The following is a 24,463-nucleotide window of genomic DNA, read 5'->3' on the forward strand; positions in this document are numbered from 1 at the left end:
CACTGGAATGATTATTCTCAGTACATTATCAGTTTATGTGTGTTTATATAGTCATTCAAAATGCTGTTTATCTTAATTTCTGTGTGATATGAATCAGTGTGTTCAGGGTCTGATCTGAAGCTTTTACTGCAGGCCTGTTTAACAGCCTGAATGTCATTTGTGCTTCTGCACGTGTCAAAAATAAACTTTCATTATTGATTAACCACTATATACTTTATGGTGGTTTACACACCCTGACGGCACCTTTTATGAAGAAAAACAAATAAAAATTAAACGGAAGTGCGGCCACAGCTTCCTTTTCAAATGAAATTAGCTCTCATCAACTACTAAAATCTACTAAAATCAATGTTTTCACTAGTGTTTCTAAGAGGCTTTTCAATAATTATGGCCTTTATGGCCTCTCATAAGATTGTACATTAGGATACTTTAATATAAAGTTCAGCAGAATCCAGTTAGCAATACTAGTAGATAAATAGTATGTAGTGGAAAGCACATGTGTCCTATGAAGCAAAGGGTACAGATGTGTCATAACACCCTACTTAAAGGGATAGTTCACCCAAAAATTTCTTTATATTTTCTTCTCTGTGTTCTGTAAAGTTGTGCAACAATGTACATTGGAAAAGATGATGTACAAATAAACTGAAATTGAATTGTAATATAAACTGCTTTGGATTAAATCATCTGCCAAATGTGTAAATGTGAACTCAGTTGCACTCTGACAGAACCCGAGTAAAGTAATAATTAACAAAGTTAAAAACAACAGCTCACATTATGGTACTGTAAAACAAGTCAATATCAAGATTAAAACATAAGTTTGGTGCAAACAACAGAGTATAAAAGACTGAGTTGATTTCCTCTTCAGATACTGATACGTCATTAAACCCCTGATGTCTAGAAGCCCAGAGCTGAAGATAAGAAGCCCAGAGCTGACTACACCTCTGACTCAAAGCAGGATTATTGTATTTCATACCTAAAATATGAAGTTTTATTTGCCTTCACATTTTTGTTTATTATAAAAAGAAAAGTAAACATTTAAAAGAAATATAACTGATTACAAAAACTGCCTACTGAAGCTTTAATTTATAGTGTTTTAAGACTTTGGATAAAAAACACCACAGAGAAGTCTTCTGAACAAATTGTAAGCAATATAATTGAGGCCAGACTCGACTTACTTTATCTAACCTGAGAATAATGAATAACAAGATAAAATGTTAAGATCAAAGCACACCGCAAAACAACAACTCATATTATGGTACCGTAAAACAAGTTCATGTAAACTTTATGATAAGTGCATAATTCCAGTTTCCCAAAATCTAAAGCATTTGTGTACAGGAAAAGTTGTAAATCAGGTTAATAATTACATTTCATGCTTTTAGGGGTTCAAGCGCGTAGCGCTGAAACCCTATTGTAATTGTTAAATTTTTCAAGAATCAGCATTCTCCCATAAAAGTGATCGGGCAGACCAAACCGTAAGTCATAGAGACTTGAAACTTCGAGGTCTGGTAGTACTCATACCGCCTACAACGTCACCAAGACTCGCCCTGATCAGCCTGATGGGGGCGCTACAGCGGTCAAAAGTACGAAATGGCTCATAACTCCTGAACCGTTAGGCCCAGGCTCAAGTGTCTTATATCGTTGGACTCCTTGGCTCAAGGCGGACAAGCATGTCTCAGATTCGCTTGAAATTTGTGTATGTTGTTTTTTTTGAAAAACCTACTTTTGCGAACTAGTCCTAGGTTTTTGACCTGATCGGAACCAAACCAGTGCAGAAATGTTCTCTGGAGTCTGAATATCAATAATTATCAAAAACAAGTTGAAATTTTGGTTCACGGCCACTAAGGGGCACCAAAATGTATGATGTGGGCAGAGCCACTTCTACTAAAATGGCTGTAACTCGAGAAAGAAATGAGATATTTGCACCAAACTCGGTTCACATGTGTATGGGCTCAATCTTTGGTCACGATAAAAAAAATCGTGTCGATTGGACACTAGGTGGCACTATAACTTGAAAAACCATGAAAACAGCTGTAACTATGCAACCGTTAGTCCGATTGACTTGAACTTTGGCGTACAGTGTCTTGGTCCAAGGGGGCATGATAGTCTATGAGGACATTGGCGTATCTCAAAAAACATGGCCGCCATCGGCCAATGAAGCTTGAGCACCTATTAGACAAGGTTAATGGAGGCCGACCAGAATGAAACTCGGTGTGCATGATCGGCTCTTGGGCCTGGAGGTCTGTAAGAATTTTGAAATAAATCGTTCTCTAGTTGGCGCTAACGAGTTTTATGCCTCAGTAATCACGTGGTGTTTCACAGATTCACACAATATGCATATCTTTTGATAGATCTCCTCATGCTAAAAAATTTTGCCTCAAAAACCAATGCTGTCAATCAAATCGTTCATTAATTATTCACAAATAGCTGAAAAACCTACTTTTGCGAACTAGTCCTAGGTTTTTCGCCCGATCGGACCAAAACCAGCGCAGGACAATTCTCTAGATCAAAAATTAACAAAACAAAGTTGAACTTCACCCTTTGGGTCGCTATAACAGGGTCATTTAGAAAATGTGTTTGGCTTAATATACCCAAAAGCCTATAAATCCTAAAAGAAAACTCAGAAACTTCACGGAATTAAGGGAGCACATGCAGCATATGACTCTAAAGAAGCATGCCAATTTTTATGGAGATTGGACCATTTGTGGCGCTATAACTGTTAAAAAGCTTTTAAAAACGTATGTTTTTAATGGTTTTGGCTGAAAATATATATAACTCTGGGTGTGGTTGACTTATTTTCATGGAAGTTATGTCTTTAGACTCCTGAAACCTTGCCGAGTCCATCGATACCAGACTTGCTAGGTTTTGCCTTATGGTTTGTGCAACGTTGTGATTTAGCACTTAAACTTTTGTGAATATCTTCTAAACTGTTAGTCCAATCGAGACGAAACCAGCGTTGGAAACAAGGAACCTAAGTTGGTTTACAAAATATATATGCTCAAATGACAAAATTTTGATAGGAAGTGGCAAAAAAATCCAATCAAAATCTCTATTCTGTAATTTTTTATAGGTTATAGTGTCTATAACTTCAAAATTATAACTTCAAAATTTTCACAAAAGTTAACTTGCATATGTATGGGCACACTCTGAGGACACCCAAAAAAAGATCAGGCAATAGGTGGCGCTCTAACTGTGAAAAAACCCTTAAAAACCATGTGTTTCCTTACTAAATTGCCTGTATTGGCTGTAAATGGTATTTCCATCTATGATCCAAGTGCTTACATGCTATAATAAAATATAAATATAATACCTTTTTACGCATGTGCTTAACCCTTTCAAGCGTGAGTTTAAAATATTCTAACTGACCCACCAGAGTGAGTTTCCTTGTGCAAGGTGTCAATGGTCATCTTTTGGACAACTGTCAAGTCAGCAGTCTTCCCCATGATTGTGTAGCCTACAGAACTAGACTGAGAGACCATTTAAAGGCCATTGCAGGTGTTTTGAGTTAATTAGCTGATTAGAGTGTCGCACCAGGTGTCTTCAATATTGAACCTTTTCACAATATTCTAATTTTCTGAGATACTGGGATCTTCCTTAGTTGTCAGTTATAATCATAAAAATTAAAAGAAATAAACATTTGAAATATATCAGTCTGTGTGTAATGAATGAATATAATATACAAGTTTCACTTTTTGAATGGAATTAGTGAAATATTTTAATTAGTGAAACTTTTTGATGATATTCTAATTATATGACCAGCACCTGTATATCTCAGTGTCCGCCCGGAAAGGTAGCGGCACTGGGATGCTCGCCCCCTCTGCGGAGGGTCTCGCAGCAATCATTTGGCTATTCCCTGCCGGTTCGCCGCGTCCAGGCACCAAATTGGTCGCTTGAGTAATACCAGAGACCAGAGAGGCTGGTTCTCTTGGCCTCTGGGGGAATATGGTTAACACCTCACTATATGGTGCCCATTTCCCTTCAGTGCCATCAGGGGGCCATTCTGCCAACCCTGCCACCTTGTGTGCTTCGGGGCGCAGCGTTCTCCATTGAGTTCTAGTTTCGGTTGTTCCCTGGTGGTCATCCGCTTCAGGGCACCGAACTAGCTACTCGAGTTATGCCAGAGACCAGTCTTGAGGGGCTGGTTCTCTTGCGGGAGGGCAGTCCCCTCCGTGGGGAAGTGGTTTACACCTCATTACACGGTGCCCTCAGAGGGCCATTCTGCCAACCCTGCCACCTCGCGTGCTTCAGGGCGCAGCGGTCTCCAGTGAGCATATATCTCAGCGTCTGCCCTAGAAACGTAGCGGCACTGGGATGCTTGCTTCCTCTGCGGAGGGTCTCAGAGCAATCAATTTGGCTGTTCACTGCCGGTTCACCGTTTCAGGGCACCAAATTGGTCACCTGAGTAATACCAGAGACCAGTCTCCAGAAGCTGGCTCTCTTGGAAAGTGGTTAACACCTCTCTATATGGTACTCATTTCCCTTCAGGGCCATCAGGGAGCCGTTCTGCCAACCCCGCCACCTTGTGTGCTTCGGGGCACAGCGTTCCCCAGCGAGTTCTAGTTTCAGTTGTTCCCTGCTGGTCATCCACTTCAGGGCACTGAACTGGCTACTCAGAAACTCTGGAGGCCAGTTTCGAGAGACTGGTTCCCTTAGTAGATTTGCACAGCATGGGAGACTGCCAATATATCTCAATGGGTCCTGCACTTGGGGGGTTCCTGTCCTCAGTGGTAGGCCCTGAGCAGGCTCTGGTTATGGAACAGGAGATAAAACTCCTGGGGAAGAGGATGCTTGACATGTCATCCAAGATGTTTGACTTTCTTTCTTCAGTCGAAAAGAAAAACATTCCAGGATATTTTTCCCATAGTGGTCCATATTACAGTTTCAGTGCAGCTTCAAAGGGCTCTACTCGATCCCAGATGAGGATTTTTTTTTTTAACCTTTTTTTGTAAAGGGCGTTTGGCTTAGTATTTGCTTGTTCACTTTGTAGATTGGATTGGATTGGACTGGATTGGTACTTCCACGTACGTCTTTTTTGTTTCAGTAGATAAGACCCATATTCCTCGTCTGGGATCGTGTAGACCCCTTTGAAGCTGCACTGAAACTGATATTTGGACCTTCAACCCGTTGAACCCCAGTGAAGTCCACTATATGGAGAAAAATCCTGGAATGTTTTCCTCAAAATCCTTAATTTCTTTTCGAACTGAAGAAAGAAAGACATAAACATATTGGATGAAATGGTGGTGAGTAAATTATCAGGACATTTAAATTCTGAAGTGAATCCATTAATTACACAGCCTGTTTTATTAAGTTAGGTCCAATAAATACTATTGAAGTGTGATATTTTTACCCACACTAGCGCACAGATCAGACAATCCATTCATATGAGGTTTTGGTGATTATTCCTCCTTGTCCCATAAGGATGCAGAATGCTGATCTATAAAAATATTTAAAAAATAAAACACTAGAAAAACAAACAAAAACAAACTTTGAGTCAAAGTTATTTTCTGTTGAGATCAACATAGTGTCATAAATGTTGTGAATAGAGATAAACTTCTACTGAACCTGAAACATTCCTTTGATTCTGCTTAACAATTAACTTGAACTACTTATTTATCTGAAGCAATATAAATCAAGTACAAAAGACAGTAAATCAGGACACTATAAAAGGAACATGAGAGGCTGTGAGGATGACAGAGCAAGAGCTGGAAACAAACATCAGTGAAGAATGAAGGCTTTAGTATGTATACTGCTGCTGTTGGAGAACCTTTGTGTTTGTCGTCCAGCAGCAGGTAGATGGAGGACTCAATGAGAATGAGATCAGTCAACAGATCAGCTCTGAGGACGGAAGACAGAATCCACCTCAAACAGACACTTTGAGAGCTGAAGCTTCAACTGACAGACAACAATACTGTGATCTGGGCATCCCTGACATCCATGCAGCACTGAGAGAACTGACCGCCACCGTTACAGAGCAGAAAGGAAACATCAGAGAACTGACCGCCACCGTTACAGAGCAGAAAGGAAACATCAGAGAACTGACCGCCACCGTTACAGAGCAGAAAGGAAACATCAGAGAACTGACCGCCACCGTTACAGAGCAGAAAGGAAACATCAGAGCTTTAGAGACGCAACTGAGGGATGAGATGAACAAGAAAAATGAAGGTACTTCACCAAAACATTCACTCTTTTATCAATGATCCTCAAAGTAAAACATCCAATGCAATACATTGTATAGTGTAAATGTTAGTGTAAAGTTGAGTGTATACTGTGTAAATTGTGTTATCTATTACAATAATCAGTGTAAATGTCATTTAACAGAATCTTTATTCATTCACAGAAATTTCAAATCTTACTCTGAGTCAAGTGGAGTTGAGAAAGGAAAATAGAGGTGAAAGTGTGCTTGAATGATGTTAAATTCAGTGTATTCATTCTCAGTGTAATACAGTAATATCACAATATTGCTTATGTTTTTCAATAACAGACAGAGAAATAGCTTTTTCAGCTTCACTGATGGAATCTGGCGATGGATATATTGGTCCTTTTACCACTGAAATCACACTAACCTACAGGAACGTCTTCACAAACATAGGGAACGCCTACAACCCAATTACAGGTAATTATCAATGAAATGGAGTCATAAAACTCAGTTTATAGTAATGAAAACCTTCTGCTCCATTCAGACCTCTCTGCAGTTGTGTAATGTGTGCAAGAGAATTAAATGATCTGCCATCTTTCAAAACTATTACAGTGTGTTTGGTAATGTACTACTTGCACTGAGTTTTGTGACACACTTCTGTTTTGAAATAGTACAACTCATTTATTTCTGGTTATGTATATTATCAAAGTGCTCTTAGTCACTTACTTTACTAAACGCCACTGTAAAATGAGTGTTCTATGAGAAGATTAAAAAATCTGGACATTAGGTATATCTTCAGTGAGCTCTAGACATTCTGAACTGATTAACTGTGTAAAGAATTTTCCAAACTTAACATGAAGTTTTAATCAACTCAAGTCGATCTGAGAAAGCAGCAGGCTGTTAAACACACATGATTATTTCAGCACAGGGTGTCAGTGCTCGTCTAAACTAGTGACTGTGATGCTGAAGTGTGTGAGACCTGATGAATATGAAACCTATTTATTTAATTTGAAATAGTTTAATCACTATTCTGTGTAATTTTTTCATTGCCAATCAATTTCACTGTATGTTAATTTGCATGTGTTATGCCAAATTTTTTAAATTAATATTCAATAAGTAGTAGCACTGTTAACCTGTTAGTGTTTAGGATTAATTAAATAATGTTAATATCATTAAATTTATGTCCATCATTTCACTGCATGTAATTTGTATGTTTGTGCACATATCGCATATTAATTCAACTTTTTTAAAAGACTGGAACAAGAGCACCAGCGCACACAAGCAATCCTTTTATCAGTCAAATTCATTTAAAATGTGAATTCAGCAGGTATGAAATATGATCAGTAAGAGAAAACACTGTTAATGAGAAGACGAGCACTGGACTGCTGCAGGTTAGTGAGGAAATATATTGATTTATCATTCAGAATGCACAGCTGGAAAGAAAATATATTTATAGGAACATTTCAGCAGGTTCAAGATAATTCATGTGAACTCAGAGAACAAGATTCATTGTTTTAATCAACTGACAGACATAAAACAGTAATAATCTGCGTTCTCATGTATGAAGGTGCGCTGAACACTGTTACCAGAAACTCCTGAACTGTGATAGGGAGAACGAGGAAGTAGTTGCGCAAGTAGTCCATTAAGAAATCATACAGGAAACAGCTGATTCTGTGTCTCTTGTTATTTGATTTAGGTATTTTCACAGCCCCACTGAAAGGAGCGTACATGTTCAGAATCTCTGTATACTGGTCATTGGCCCCAACTGCAGCAACTGCATACCATAAGTTAAGAATAGGAGAGAAGTGTGGTTATAGGCTCATGGTGATCAGACTCAGGGAACGTGTTAAACTCTTCAAATGGAGTTGTGTTGATCCTGGAGGTTGGAGATGTTGTCTATGTGAGACTTTGGTCTGGCAGGAGGATATTTGATAACCAGAATAAGCCACAACACTTTCAGTGGTTATCCTACTGTTTCCCTTAAGATAACAGGAGCTTTGAAGGATGTGATTCCAATAATTCTGAACCTTCAGTGTGTGATTTAATGATGAAAATCATGAAAGAATCATTAACATATGAACCTGTATTAATAAGGACTAATGTGTGTTTGAAATTTTTTGCAGTAGATTACTGTATAAAGTCAGTATAATACACTTATAATCATAAGTTCTGATCTGTCCGTACATGTAAGTTTGTATAAAGAGCTTTCAGCACTGAGACAGACAGGACGCCATGAATATCACATGTGACTCAAAAGTGTTTTGTTAAAGTAGTAAATCTAAAATGTTAAATAATACCTCTTTAAGTGTATCTTGTTACTGATCCTTGATCTGTATCTCTTCATCCTACATAAATAAATAAGAGAATAAACAAACATTGTGGCATTTTCTTTTCTTCATATTTTAATGAATAATTCACTCATGATATCATATTTATCAGTCCCACCAAGATTTCACGATCATGGTGTCAATTTCCAGAAATTTGAGAAAAAGTTGCAATGTTTTATTTATCGTAAGGACAGCCACATTACCACATTATGTATTATTAGATGCAGATGCACGATAGTCATACATGACACAAAGGACAAAAAAATGCATAAATCCTGTTTCTTTTAGTCTCTTACCAACTTCTGATACATTTTAACTTTTAAAACAACCTTTTTTTTTTCAGGCTTAGAAAGGGGGATATTGAGTGCAGTGCACAAGTCTCAACAAATCTGAAATCATATTTATTTACTTTTAAACTTAACCCTCAGGGGTCTGAGGATTTTTGGGACCCTGGAGAAGTTTTGACATGCCCTGACATTTGTGCTTTTTTCAGTTGTTCATAAACATATAAATGGAAAAAAGTGTCATTACACTGTATTCAGCACAAACTAGGCTACAATAATATGTGAGGAACATGTATGTACATGTTTGTGTTTTTGAAGGAATAACGTTTATGCGTGGTTACTGAAAAAACTAAAAACTTAAGTCACTGAAATAAAGCCAAAAAATATATATTAAATCTTTGTTCACAAGACTTCTGGTTATTTGAGGTTGTAGACTAGAGTTTTTGCTTCAAAATGAGGTAAAATTATGCTGCCTGTTTGTTCATATAAAACAATAGAGAGATTTAAATTTTCTAAAACATCTTTGGTCAAGAAACACAGTATGCGTGTTGGAGTGAATCATCATGAATAATGGGTGATTCTCACCTGAGAAGACAAAAGAATCACATAATAATGACCTGAAATGACTTGCATATTAACACTCTGAGGTCTGAAAACGCGCCGGCGCGTTTTGCAGTTTTTTTTCACATTGCAGCAAAACAGACTTAAAATACTCCGTCATTTTTTGTCATAGAGACATAAGTAATATATCAATTTAAACTATAGAATATCTTCTTTTATTTGTATACACTCAGAGTAAAAACACAATGTTGTGCTTTTTGTAAAATAAAGAAAACTAACATGATGCGTGATTTCTCCTCTCCCTCTGAACGAAGTCCAATCTGATAGTTCTCAGAAAATGAACTGTAACTTAGTGAATACTAATCACAGAAAAATTAAACTTATGTCTAAAAAAACGTTAAGATGTCAGGTTTTAAATCATGTAAGTCAAATCGAAAACAAACCTTCTGTGTTTATGTAATCTGTATGAAAAGAGAGCCATGTCAGAAGTCCGTGATTCAGCTCATTATCTGCTAATGCGGCCACGCCCACGGAGCCAGCGCTATTCAGACGCAAATTCAGAGGCAATACATGCATTCATCGTCTCAATCGTGTATTTATTGTCTTGAAAAGTGTTTATCTGGATGTAAAAGTCATGGTTAGGGAGCTCTAGAAGACATGCAGTTAGTTCCTGTTTACTTTTCTTCTATAGATGAATATTAGAAGAGTTTTTGTTTCTTTAGCGCCCTCCGGCTGCAGTATGAATTGGAAACTGGCTAATGGCTATTCCATGGCCTCTTCTTCTTTTAGATGAATTTGTGGACTAAAAATGCACAGAGAGCGCCCTCCGACTTCAAGGATGAATTGAAAACACCAGCGCTCATAGTAATGACAATGAATATTAAATAAATATAACTTCTCTGTATAGAAAATTGACATAAGCATATGAGAATCCAATATTTCTCCAAATGTGCATGCTTTTTAAACTAAAAGCCTATATTCAGACTCTTTGCATCACAGAAATACATTATATTTTAAAGTATAATATAAAAACCATTACTTTATATTGTAATAATATTTTTCTGTATGTTTCATATCTCATGATGAGCTTGAGACATCACAGAAGGTTTTTTTCACAGCCTACCTGACTGAAATGCCTCATTAATATGCAAGTCATTTCAGCTCATTACTATCCAATTCTTTTGTCTTCTCAGGTGAGAATGGCCCATTTTCAGTGGTGATTCACGCCTCCATGCATACTGTGTTTCTTGGCAAAAAGTGTCTTACAAAAACTAAATCAATATATTGTTTTATATGAAGGAGTAGGCAGCATAATTTTTACATAATTTTGAAGCAAAAACTCTAGTTTACAACCTCCAATACCCAGAAAGTCTTGTGAACACAGATTTACTATACTTTTTTTGGCCTTATTTCAGTGACTTAAGTTTTTTGTTTTTTCAATAACCACGCATAAACATTATTCCTTCAAAAACACAAACATGTACATACATGTTCCTCACATATTATTGTAGCCTAGTTTGTGCTGGAATACAGTGTAATGACACTTTTGTCATTTATATGTTTATGAACAACTGAAAAAAGCACAAATGTCAGGGCATGTCATAACTTCTCCAGGCCCCAAATCAGCCTCAGACTCCAGAGGGTTAATGAGGCCTTTCAGTCAGGTAGGCTGTGAAAAAAACCCTTTGTGATCATGATTCAAATCGCATCATGGTGTCAGTCAAATATACAGAAAAAACAGCAACACTGTGAAATATTATTACAATTTAAAATAATGGTATTCTGTTATATTCTTTAAAATATAATGTATTTCTGTGATGCAAAGTGTCTGAACAATTATGTTACCTCTATGGCATTTCATATAGGCTTTTAGCTTAAAAGTATGCACATTTGGAGAAATATTGATGGATTCTCATATGTTTGTCAATTTTCTATATAGAAGAGTAATATTTATTTCATACTTATACTTTATACATTTATTTATACTCAACAATTCATACTTGCAGCCGGAGGGCGCTCTGTACACCTTTAGTCCACAAATGCCTGAGCACTAAAGAAGAATAGGCAATCCAGGAATTAACCGAACTAACAGAGGACAGAGATCGCTAACTATGGCTATTTAAAACACTTTTCAAGACAATAAATACACGATTGAGATGATGAATGCATGTATTGACTCAGAATTTGCGTCTGAATAGCGCTGGCTCCGTGGGCGTGGCCGCATTATAAATGTCATTAAAATGAATAACTTCACACGTTTTGTGTTGAATGGGAGTTTTGTGGATTCAATACAAGTTAAACTCCATCAGCAATATTCGTTATACTTGTTATTAGTATAGCCACAAAGCTTCAACATTATATGTGAAAACATAGCTTACAATTTATTTATTTTTTTTCCCATAAATTAACACCAAATCTTTAACTTTTTTTTTGTCATAACATAAAGCTGGTAAACCTGGTAACATTTGTTAGATATTCACATGGATGCCAGAGAGTGTGTCCATCTATATCAGAGCTCAGAAATATATCAGAGGTCACTAACATTGGCACATTTAGGGTTAATCACTGGAACATGACAATAACTCAAAAGGTGTACGTGTTTAATTTAAATAAAGTCCCTCAAAGTTGCATATGGGTGTACATTTTGAGGTAATCATTCCTCATAGTCACACAGCCTGTTTTATTAAGTTAGGTGTTATAAATACTGTTGTCATGTTCAACAGCTCCCCCAATGAGGCACAACAGACAGCTCCTCCCCATGGCAGGGAGCGCACATTACATCTTTCCTACACAATGTATTTGTGGGTTGTTTTGAATGAGCTACGAAATGGGGACATTTCCGGGGACAGCTCCAGTCGGGGACAGAACACCAAAAAACCGTGACTGTCCCCTGAAAACGGTGACATCTGGTCACAATACGATCGAGCACATCAAGCGCACACGTTGAACAACGAGCACTTTGTCTCAAACTAAAGGCCCTTTCACACCGGACGCGTAACGGAAAAGCGAAACGAAAAAGCGAATAGTTCGCGTCAAAACCATTCACATCAGCCGCGACGCGAATTTGCGACGTTTGTGCTCTGAAAGATTCCAAAACATTCGCGGCGACAGCTGAATGAGATATATATATATATATATATATATATATATATATATATATATTTCAACAAAATAATCTTCATCCTGTTGGAAAGGTTGGTCAGTTTAACTGCTCAGGACAACATAGACACTTCATCATCCAGTGAGCTTTTCATTTTTTTCAAAGACCGAAAAGAAGTTTTTGGGTGCACTCAGTCTTAACAACAACACATTCACTTTCCATAGTCACGGACACAATTTAGGTTTAAAAAAAAAACAACAAGTTTTACCTCAGAAGGTTATGTTATCCTTGATACAGCGACTTGCATGTACTCCCACAGGAGCTGTAATCTCGTGAGAAATGCGATACCTGTCAAAGGTTAATGTTGATTGAATAGCTAGTGACATCTACTGGACATTTCGTTTACAGAAAAGAAACCCACTCGCATATACTGCGAGTAGCCCAGGCTATAAATAGGCTTCTGTCTAAGATAAGAAAACCTTTATTTGTCCCACAATGGGGAAATTGTATGACTATGGACTACAGAAGTTTAACTACTAGACATATAGTTTCAATAAACATTCACAAGGTAGTTTTCTATTATAAATGCGTCGACACACAAGCTATCAGATGATCCGTCATTGTTGCTGTGACATCACCTTTGTTTCCTTGTATTTGATTGGTTGAAGCCTTTTCTGTCGCCTCGAATGTGAAAAAAAATCGACATTGAAGCGAAAAAAATAAACGTCGTTTTTTCGCAGCAGCACATTCGCGTTCGGTGTGGAAGCACTCATTACACAAACAGCTGATCAAAAAACAAAACCTTCGCGCGTCAAAATCGCGTCCAGTGTGAAAGGACCTTAATGCGTGAGATTGCACTATGCAGCTCTGCTTATGTATGTGAAAAGAGAGCAAAAGAGTACGATTCTACACCCAATCGACATCAAAGTTCATAAAACGATTAAAATACTTATCACTGATATGAAATGGCTGATTGTAGTGATGACGCAAGAATGATGAAGATTGCATCTGTGTCTTTGATGATAGGCCCTTCGATGATATCGCTAAAATGAAATTCAAAAACAGAAATCCGTGAAGGGAGGACCTGCATGCTTCTGAAATTTGAAACAGGAATTTTCTGTTATTGCTGCGACGGCTCAATGAACATTCGAAATGATAGGCTGACATGAACTTAAATTAAACTGTAGAGTTTAACATATCCTGTCTCAAATTAACATTTTCACAGTAACTTTAGTCCACTGGAGGCGAGTAGTTGAACCCATGTGCAGTTTTATTTAACATTAATCCCCTGGCATAAACATTAAACATGGACTCATCAACAATGGTTACACTGACAATACTAGACAAAGAACAAGGCAAACATGACAGCTTAAATGCACAAGGACTAATCACAAACAAGGAACACCTATGCACAATCAACCAATGACAACATAGGACACATGACAAGGGAGCACAAGGCAGGATCACATGACACAAACAAGGGAAACACATGGCAAAACATAAACATAGCAATGAGACATGAACATGAACAAAACCAAAACTAGACTTGACACTCACACTGAAGTAGTAAATCAAACTACCGCTGACATTTTCTTTCTTCATTTATTTAGATAATCACAATAATAGGCCTGTACATGCATCATGAGAGGAACCATGCTTAGTTCACCGGAGCTAAAGATTTAGATTAAAACATATCAGTAATTTGATAAGATTACTATAAAGTCAGGCTGAATTTTAAATCTCGCAAAACAGAATTCAGTGCTCATTTAGGTGTAGGACATACAGCGTAAGCTTTTTGAAGAATACGAAAGTACGGTTTTGGCGGAAGCACTTGGAAGGCGATCATTTGTTTATATAAAGCATATACATATTTTTTTTCGAAAATGACCGATCGTTTCACTAGATAAGACCCTTATTCCTCGTCTGGTATCGTTTAAAGCCTTTTAAAGCTGCACTGAAACTGTAATTTTGACCTTCAACCGTTTGGAGGCCACTGAAGTCCACTATATGGAGAATAATCCTGGAATGTTTTCATCAAAAACCTTAATTTCTTTTCGACTGAAGAAAGAAAGACATGGACATCTTGGATGACATGGGGGTGAGTAAATTATCAGGAAAATTTTATAAGAAAGTGAACTAATCTTTTAACTAGTGTCCTGTTCCTTGTCATTGAATCACCTATCAGTGATATCATACCTGCGTTATCCTTGATTTCTGGTTTTATTTTGTAAAAACCATGGAAACACCAAAGGTGCTTTAATATATTATGTGTTTTATTAGACAAGGGAACAACGGTTTGGATACATTCCTTGACAGAAAACTAATCGTTATACAGCTCAACACATTTAGTCTTATTATTTGAATCTCGTTTTATTGATTTCCCGCGACTGTGTTTTCACCATGTCTCAGAGAAAAACACTATTTTGTAATCATTCAGCCCTGCTCTGCTTCATACGTTAATAATCTCATCCATGAACATGATTTCTGCCCGATGAGGTGACGACAAAATCTCCCATGATTCCACATTCAATCTCTGCATCATCAAGCTATGCCTTTGTTTTCAATAGGCGACCTCTAGTGGCAAAACCTTACATATTGTGCCTTTAAGGATCTCTTTGGTTTTAAAGTCCCTGTGAACCGGAAGCCCTGCAGCTCCAACTTGCCTCACACCTGTCTGGAAGTTTCTAGTATGCCTAAGACATTATTTAGCTGGTTCAGGTGTGTTTAATTGGGGTTGGAGTGAAACTTTGCAGGACAGTGGCCCTCCAGGAGGCACGTCCTGATATTGCTGAATTAGATGCGTTCCTGGGTCAACATAATTTATTGATCCTGGAACAACATTCCAGTCTGAAAATTTAATCTTAACCCTATTCCTACCCCTAAACCTAACCTAACCCTACCCATAAGTTATCCCAAAAATCTGAGGGAAATGATAGATGAATAACACTGATGTAGAAGCACCAATTCATGATTTTAAGCCTAAACTTGACATAATCTGTAAACTTGTCCCTCAAATCTGATTGGTTGATTTGAATGTTGTTCCAGGATCAACAAAGATGTTGACCCAGGAACATGTTGAACTCAGCAATATCAGGTTATGCTCCAGGAGCAGGATTGGACACCCCTGATCTAGAGTGGCCATACGGAGCACACATATTTACGCCTAGTTTATTTTTTATAAATCCCGATATATGCGTGGAATATTGCGTACACACATTTCTATGCCCATTTTGCAATGGTTATACATCAGGCCCTTGGACCGTAAGCGATGCGAGCTGTTGTACAGAATATGGAAGTTTGTTGTGCATGATCCCCATCAGAGTCTCTAACTGCGACACAGAAACAGAAATCCGAAAACCACTTCCACAAAACTAGCTCTGATATTCAGTGTCTGCAGAGTCTCTGTGACGTGATATCATGGGAAGAGAACGAAACACACACATACAAGAGATATGATCAATGTCTTCAATGTTTATTCAGGACGCACAAGAGTCAATTAAAAAAAAAAAAATCATTTATAAGCAGTTTTTCTCATGGTGAACGACATTTTCTCCCCACAATGTCAAAAAATTCAGATTTTACTTTCCTTTGAATATTTGGTCCCCACAACAAAGGGAATATCTGGAACACACACACACACAAATACTACACGTTTTGTTATTCTCTGCAGTTTCACGCCTTGTATGTATTCCTGTGTGTTTGGATATGTGAACATAAGTTTATTGGACATGTATCACTGGAATGATTATTCTCAGTACATTATCAGTTTATGTGTGTTTATATAGTCATTCAAAATGCTGTTTATCTTAATTTCTGTGTGATATGAATCAGTGTGTTCAGGGTCTGATCTGAAGCTTTTACTGCAGGACTGTTTAACAGCCTGAATATCATTTGTGCTTCTGTACGTGTCAAAAATAAACTTTCATTATTGATTAACCACTATATACTTTATGGTGGTTTACACACCCTGACGGCACCTTTTATGAAGAGAAACAAATAAAAATTAAACGGAAGTGCGGCCACAGCTTCCTTTTCAAGTGAAATTAGCTCTCATCAACTACTAAAATCTACTAAAATCAGTGTTTTCACTAGTGTTTCTAAGAGGCTTTTCAATAATTATGGCCTTTATGGCCTCTCATAAGATTGTACATTAGGATACTTTAATATAAAGTTCACCAGAATCCAGTTAGCAATACTAGTAGATAAATAGTATGTAGTGGAAAGCACATGTGTCCTGTGAAGCAAAGGGTACAGATCTGTCATAACACCCTACTTAAAGGGATAGTTCACCCAAAAATTTCTTTATATTTTCTTCTCTGTGTTCTGTAAAGTTGTGCAACAATGTACATTGGAAAAGATGATGTACAAATAAACTGAAATTGAATTGTAATATAAACTGCTTTGGATTAAATCATCTGCCAAATGTATAAATGTGAACTCAGTTGCACTCTGACAGAACCCGAGTAAAGTAATAATTAACAAAGTTAAAAACAACAGCTCACATTATGGTACTGTAAAACAAGTCAATATCAAGATTAAAACATAAGTTTGGTGCAAACAACAGAGTATAAAAGACTGAGTTGATTTCCTCTTCAGATACTGATACGTCATTAAACCCCTGATGTCTAGAAGCCCAGAGCTGAAGATAAGAAGCCCAGAGCTGACTACACCTCTGACTCAAAGCAGGATTATTGTATTTCATACCTAAAATATGAAGTTTTATTTGCCTTCACATTTTTGTTTATTATAAAAAGAAAAGTAAACATTTAAAAGAAATATAACTGATTACAAAAACTGCCTACTGAAGCTTTAATTTATAGTGTTTTAAGACTTTGGATAAAAAAACACCACAGAGAAGTCTTCTGAACAAATTGTAAGCAGTATAATTGAGGCCAGACTCGACTTACTTTATCTAACCTGAGAATAATGAATAACAAGATAAAATGTTAAGATCAAAGCACACACTGTGAAACAACAACTCATATTATGGTACCGTAAAACAAGTTCATGTAAACTTTATGATAAGTGCATAATTCCAGTTTCCCAAAATCTAAAGCATTTGTGTACAGGAAAAGTTGTAAATCAGGTTAATAATTACATTTCATGCTTTTAGGGGTTCAAGCGCGTAGCGCTGAAACCCTATTGTAATTGTTAAATTTTTCAAGAATCAGCATTCTCCCATAAAAGTGATCGGGCAGACCAAACCGTAAGTCATAGAGACTTGAAACTTCGAGGTCTGGTAGTACTCATACCGCCTACAACGTCACCAAGACTCGCCCTGATCAGCCTGATGGGGGCGCTACAGTGGTCAAAAGTACGAAATGGCTCATAACTCCTGAACCGTTAGGCCCAGGCTCAAGTGTCTTATATCGTTGGACTCCTTGGCTCAAGGCGGACAAGCATGTCTCAGATTCACTTGAAATTTGTGTATGTTGTTTTTTTTTTTGAAAAACCTACTTTTGCGAACTAGTCCTAGGTTTTTGACCTGATTGGAACCAAACCAGTGCAGAAATGTTCTCTGGAGTCTGAATATCAATAATTATCAAAAACAAGTTGAAATTTTGGTTCACGGCCACTAAGGGGCACCAAAATGTATGATGTGGGCAGAGCCACTTCTACTAAAATGGCTGTAACTCGAGAAAGAAATGAGATATTTGCACCAAACTCGGTTCACATGTGTATGGGCTCAATCTTTGGTCACGATAAAAAAAATCATGTCGATTGGACACTAGGTGGCACTATAACTTGAAAAACCATGAAAACAGCTGTAACTATGCAACCGTTAGTCCGATCGACTTGAACTTTGGCGTACAGTGTCTTGGTCCAAGGGGGCATGATAGTCTATGAGGACATTGGCGTATCTCAAAAAACATGGCCGCCATCGGCCAATGAAGCTTGAGCACCTATTAGACAAGGTTAATGGAGGCCGACCAGAATGAAACTCGGTGTGCATGATCAACTCTTGGGCCTGGAGGTCTGTAAGAATTTTGAAATAAATTGTTCTCTAGTTGGCGCTAACGAGTTTTATGCCTCAGTAATCACGTGGTGTTTCACAGATTCACACAATATGCATATCTTTTGATAGATCTCCTCATGCTAAAAAATTTTGCCTCAAAAACCAATGCTGTCAATCAAATCGTTCATTAATTATTCACAAATAGCTGAAAAACCTACTTTTGCGAACTAGTCCTAGGTTTTTCGCCCGATCGGACCAAAACCAGCGCAGGACAATTCTCTAGATCAAAAATTAACAAAACAAAGTTGAACTTCACCCTTTGGGTCGCTATAACAGGGTCATTTAGAAAATGTGTTTGGCTTAATATACCCAAAAGCCTATAAATCCTAAAAGAAAACTCAGAAACTTCACGGAATTAAGGGAGCACATGCAGCATATGACTCTAAAGAAGCATGCCAATTTTTATGGAGATTGGACCATTTGTGGCGCTATAACTGTTAAAAAGCTTTTAAAAACGTATGTTTTTAATGGTTTTGGCTGAAAATATATATAACTCTGGGTGTGGTTGACTTATTTTCATGGAAGTTATGTCTTTAGACTCCTGAAACCTTGCCGAGTCCATCGATACCAGACTTGCTAGGTTTTGCCTTATGGTTTGTGCAACGTTGTGATTTAGCACTTAAACTTTTGTGAATATCTTCTAAACTGTTAGTCCAATCGAGACGAAACCAGCGTTGGAAACAAGGAACCTAAGTTGGTTTACAAAATATATATGCTCAAATGACAAAATTTTGATAGGAAGTGGCAAAAAAATCCAATCAAAATCTCTATTCTGTAATTTTTTATAGGTTATAGTGTCTATAACTTCAAAATTATAACTTCAAAATTTTCACAAAAGTTAACTTGCATATGTATGGGCACACTCTGAGGACACCCAAAAAAAGATCAGGCAATAGGTGGCGCTCTAACTGTGAAAAAACCCTTAAAAACCATGTGTTTCCTTACTAAATTGCCTGTATTGGCTGTAAATGGTATTTCCATCTATGATCCAAGTGCTTACATGCTATAATAAAATATAAATATAATACCTTTTTACGCATGTGCTTAACCCTTTCAAGCGTGAGTTTAAAATATTCTAACTGACCCACCAGAGTGAGTTTCCTTGTGCAAGGTGTCAATGGTCATCTTTTGGACAACTGTCAAGTCAGCAGTCTTCCCCATGATTGTGTAGCCGACAGAACTAGACTGAGAGACCATTTAAAGGCCATTTGCAGGTGTTTTGAGTTAATTAGCTGATTAGAGTGTCGCACCAGGTGTCTTCAATATTGAACCTTTTCACAATATTCTAATTTTCTGAGATACTGGGATCTTCCTTAGTTGTCAGTTATAATCATAAAAATTAAAAGAAATAAACATTTGAAATATATCAGTCTGTGTGTAATGAATGAATATAATATACAAGTTTCACTTTTTGAATGGAATTAGTGAAATATTTTAATTAGTGAAACTTTTTGATGATATTCTAATTATATGACCAGCACCTGTATATCTCAGTGTCCGCCCGGAAAGGTAGAGGCACTGGGATGCTCGCCCCCTCTGCGGAGGGTCTCACAGCAATCATTTGGCTATTCCCTGCCGGTTCGCCGCGTCCGGGCACCAAATTGGTCGCTTGAGTAATACCAGAGACCAGAGAGGCTGGTTCTCTTGGCCTCTGGGGGAATATGGTTAACACCTCACTATATGGTGCCCATTTCCCTTCAGTGCCATCAGGGGGCCATTCTGCCAACCCTGCCACCTTGTGTGCTTCGGGGCGCAGCGTTCTCCATTGAGTTCTAGTTTCGGTTGTTCCCTGGTGGTCATCCGCTTCAGGGCACCGAACTAGCTACTCGAGTTATGCCAGAGACCAGTCTTGAGGGGCTGGTTCTCTTGCGGGAGGGCAGTCCCCTCCGTGGGGAAGTGGTTTACACCTCATTACAAGGTGCCCTCAGAGGGCCATTCTGCCAACCCTGCCACCTCGCGTGCTTCAGGGCGCAGCGGTCTCCAGTGAGCATATATCTCAGCGTCTGCCCTAGAAACGTAGCGGCACTGGGATGCTTGCTTCCTCTGCGGAGGGTCTCAGAGCAATCAATTTGGCTGTTCACTGCCGGTTCACCGTTTCAGGGCACCAAATTGGTCACCTGAGTAATACCAGAGACCAGTCTCCAGAAGCTGGCTCTCTTGGAAAGTGGTTAACACCTCTCTATATGGTACTCATTTCCCTTCAGGGCCATCAGGGAGCCGTTCTGCCAACCCCGCCACCTTGTGTGCTTCGGGGCACAGCGTTCCCCAGCGAGTTCTAGTTTCAGTTGTTCCCTGCTGGTCATCCACTTCAGGGCACTGAACTGGGTACTCAGAAACTCTGGAGGCCAGTTTCAAGAGACTGGTTCCCTTAGTAGATTTGCACAGCATGGGAGACTGCCAATATATCTCAATGGGTCCTGCACTTGGGGGGTTCCTGTCCTCAGTGGTAGGCCCTGAGCAGGCTCTGGTTATGGAACAGGAGATAAAACTGCTGGGGAAGAGGATGCTTGACATGTCATCCAACATGTTTGACTTTCTTTCTTCAGTCGAAAAGAAAAACATTCCAGGATATTTTTCCCATAGTGGTCCATATTACAGTTTCAGTGCAGCTTCAAAGGGCTCTACTCGATCCCAGATGAGGATTTTTTTTTTTTTTAAACCTTTTTTTGTAAAGGGCGTTTGGCTTAGTATTTGCTTGTTCACTTTGTAGATTGGATTGGATTGGACTGGATTGGTACTTCCACCTACGTCTTTTTTGTTTCAGTAGATAAGACCCATATTCCTCGTCTGGGATCATGTAGACCCCTTTGAAGCTGCACTGAAACTGATATTTGGACCTTCAACCCGTTGAACCCCAGTGAAGTCCACTATATGGAGAAAAATCCTGGAATGTTTTCCTCAAAAACCTTAATTTCTTTTCCACTGAAGAAAGAAAGACATAAACATATTGGATGACATGGGCGTGAGTAAATTATCAGGAAATTTAAATTCTGAAGTGAACTAATCCATTAATTACACAGCCTGTTTTATTAAGTTAGGTCCAATAAATACTATTTAAGTGTGATATTTTTACCCACACTAGCGCACAGATCAGACAATCCATTCATATGAGTTTTTTGTGATTATTTCTCCTTGTCCCATAAGGATGCAGAATGCTGATCTATAAAATATTTTAAAAATAAAACACTAGAAAAACAAACAAAAACAAACTTTGAGTCAAAGTTATTTTCTGTTGAGATCAACACAGTGTCATAAATGTTGTGAACAGAGATAAACATCTACTGAACTTGAAACATCTCTTTGATTATGATTAACAATTACCTTGAACTACTTATTTATCTGAAGCAATATAAATCAAGTACAAAAGACAGTAAATCAGGACACTATAAAAGAACATGAGACGGTGTGAGGATGACAGAGCAAGAGTTGGAAACAAACATCAGTGAAGAATGAAGGCTTTAGTATGTATACTGCTGCTGTTGGAAACCTTTGTGTTTGTCGTCCAGCAGCAGGTAGATGGAGGACTCAATGAGAATGAGATCAGTCAACAGATCAGCTCTGAGGACAGAAGACAGAATCCACCTCAAACAGACACTTTGAGAGCTGAAGCTTCAACTGACAGACAACATACTGTGATCTGGGCATCCCTGACATCCATGCAGCACTGAGAGAACTGACCGCCACCGTTACAGAGCAGAAAGCAAACATCAGAGAACTGACCGCCACCGTTACAGAGCAGAAAGAAAAGAACAGAGAACTGAGGGATGAGATGAACAAGAAAAATGAAGGTACTTCATCAAAACATTCACTCTTTTATCAATGATCCTCAAAGTAAAACACCAATGCAATGCATTGTATAGTGTAAATGTTAGTGTAAAGTTGAGTGTATACTGTGTAAATTGTGTTATCTATTACAATAATCAGTGTAAATGTCATTTAACAGAATCTTTTTCCTTCACAGAAATTTCAAATCTTACTCTGAGTCAAGTGGAGGAGTTGAGAAAGGAAAACAGAGGTGAAAGTGTGCTTGAATAATGTTAAATTCAGTGTATACATTCTCAGTGTAATACAGTAATATATCACAATATTGCTTGTGTTTTTCAATAACAGACAGAGAAATAGCTTTTTCAGCTTCACTTATGGAATCTGGCAGTGGACATATTGGTCCTTTTACCACTGACATCACACTAACCTACAGGAACGTCTTCACAAACATAGGGAACGCCTACAACCCAATTACAGGTAATTATCAATGAAATGGAGTCATAAAACTCAGTTTATAGTTGAAATACAAGTTCAACTCATTTATCTCCACTTATGTATATTTTCAATGTGCTCTAGTCACTTACTTTACTAAATGCCACTTAAAATGAGTGTCTATGAGAAGATTTAAAAATCTGGACATTTTTCAGAGACAGGAGAAGAGATATTGTGATGATTACTGTGTAAAGAATTTTCCAAACTTAACATGAAGTTTTAATCAACACAAGTCGATCTGAGAAAGCAGCAGTTGTTAAACATACATGATTATTTCAGCACAGGGTGTCAGTGCTCGTCAAAACTAGTGACTCGATGCTGAAGTGTGTGAGACCAGATGAATACAAACCTTTTATTAATTTAAATAGTTTAATCACTATTCTGTGTAATTTTTCATTGCCAATAATTTCACTGTATGTAATTTGCATGTTTATGCCAAATTTTTTAAATTAATATTCAAAGTAGTAGCACTGTTAACCTGTTGGTGTTTAGGATTAATTAAATATTTAATATCATTAAATTTATGTCAATCATTTCACTGCATGTAATTTGTATGTTTGTGCACATATCGCATATTAATTCAACTTTTTTAAAAGACTGGAACAAGAGCACCAGTGTACACAATCAGTCCTTTTATCAGTCAAATTCATTTAAAAAATGTGAATTCAGCAGGTATGAAATATGATCAGTAAGAGAAAAACACTGTTAATGAGAAGACGAGCACTGGACTGCTGCAGGTTAGTGAGGAAATATATTGATTTATTATTCAGAATGCACAGCTGGAAAGAAAATATATTTATAGGAACATTTCAGCAGGTTCAAGATAATTCATGTGAACTCAGAGAACATGATTCATTGTTTTAATCAACTGACAGACATAAAACAGTAATAATCTGTGTTCTCATGTATGAAGGTGCGCTGAACACTGTTACCAGAAACTCCTCAACTGTGATAGGTAGAACGAGGAAGTAGTTGTGCAAGTAGACCATTAAGAAATCATACAGGAAACAGCTGATTCTGTGTCTCTTGTTATTTGATTTAGGTGTTTTCACAGCCCCACTGAAAGGAGCGTACATGTTCAGAGTCTCTGTATATGGTGGTGCCGGAACTGCAGCAAGTGTCTTTATTGTTAAGAATAGAGAGCGTGTGGTTGTAGCTCATGGTGATCAGACTCAGGGTGAGTTAAACTCCTCAAATGGAGTTGTGTTGATCCTGGAGGTTGGAGATGTTGTCTATGTGAGTCTTTTGTCTGGCAGGAGGATAGTAGATAGCCACAATAACCACAACACTTTCAGTGGTTTCCTACTGTTTCCCTTAAGATAACAGGAGATTTGAAGGATGATTTCAGCGTATGATTTAAGATGAAAATCATGAAGAATTATTAACATGTGAACCTGTATTAATGAGGACTAATGTGTGTTTGAAATTTGCAGTTGATTACTGTATAAAGTCAGTATAATACACTTTACTCATGAGTTCTCACCTGTCTATACATGTTATTTTGTATAAAGAGTTTCAGCACTGAGACAGACAGGACCCATGAATATCACATGTGACTCCAAAGTGTTTTGTTAAAGTAGTAAATCTAGAATGTTAAATAATACATTTTAAGAGTATCTTGTTACTGATCCTTGATCTGTATCTCTTCATAAATAAATAAGTGAATAAAGAGACATTGTGGCATTTTCTTTTCCTCATATTTTCATGAATATTTCCCCAACAATGCTTGATTTGAAGCACTCATGATAACATATATCAGTCCCACAAAGAAAAATCCAGAAATTTGCG

General features: G+C 37.7%; 1 protein-coding gene across 1 annotated transcript; it reads left to right on the plus strand.

Annotated features, from left to right (window-relative positions):
- The first annotated feature begins 5,760 nt into the window (after window positions 1-5,760).
- On the plus strand, window positions 5,761-24,013 carry LOC125261234 (complement C1q-like protein 4). The gene is made up of 4 exons (XM_048179848.1): window positions 5,761-6,156; window positions 22,380-22,433; window positions 22,529-22,660; window positions 23,718-24,013. Exons 1-4 carry the CDS (start codon window positions 6,138-6,140, stop codon window positions 23,996-23,998), a joined length of 486 nt encoding a protein of 161 aa, XP_048035805.1. The 5' UTR covers window positions 5,761-6,137; the 3' UTR covers window positions 23,999-24,013.
- Window positions 24,014-24,463: the final 450 nt, after the last annotated feature.

This window comes from Megalobrama amblycephala, unplaced genomic scaffold (assembly GCF_018812025.1).
Source record: "Megalobrama amblycephala isolate DHTTF-2021 unplaced genomic scaffold, ASM1881202v1 scaffold379, whole genome shotgun sequence".
NCBI classification, from domain to species: domain Eukaryota; kingdom Metazoa; phylum Chordata; class Actinopteri; order Cypriniformes; family Xenocyprididae; genus Megalobrama; species Megalobrama amblycephala.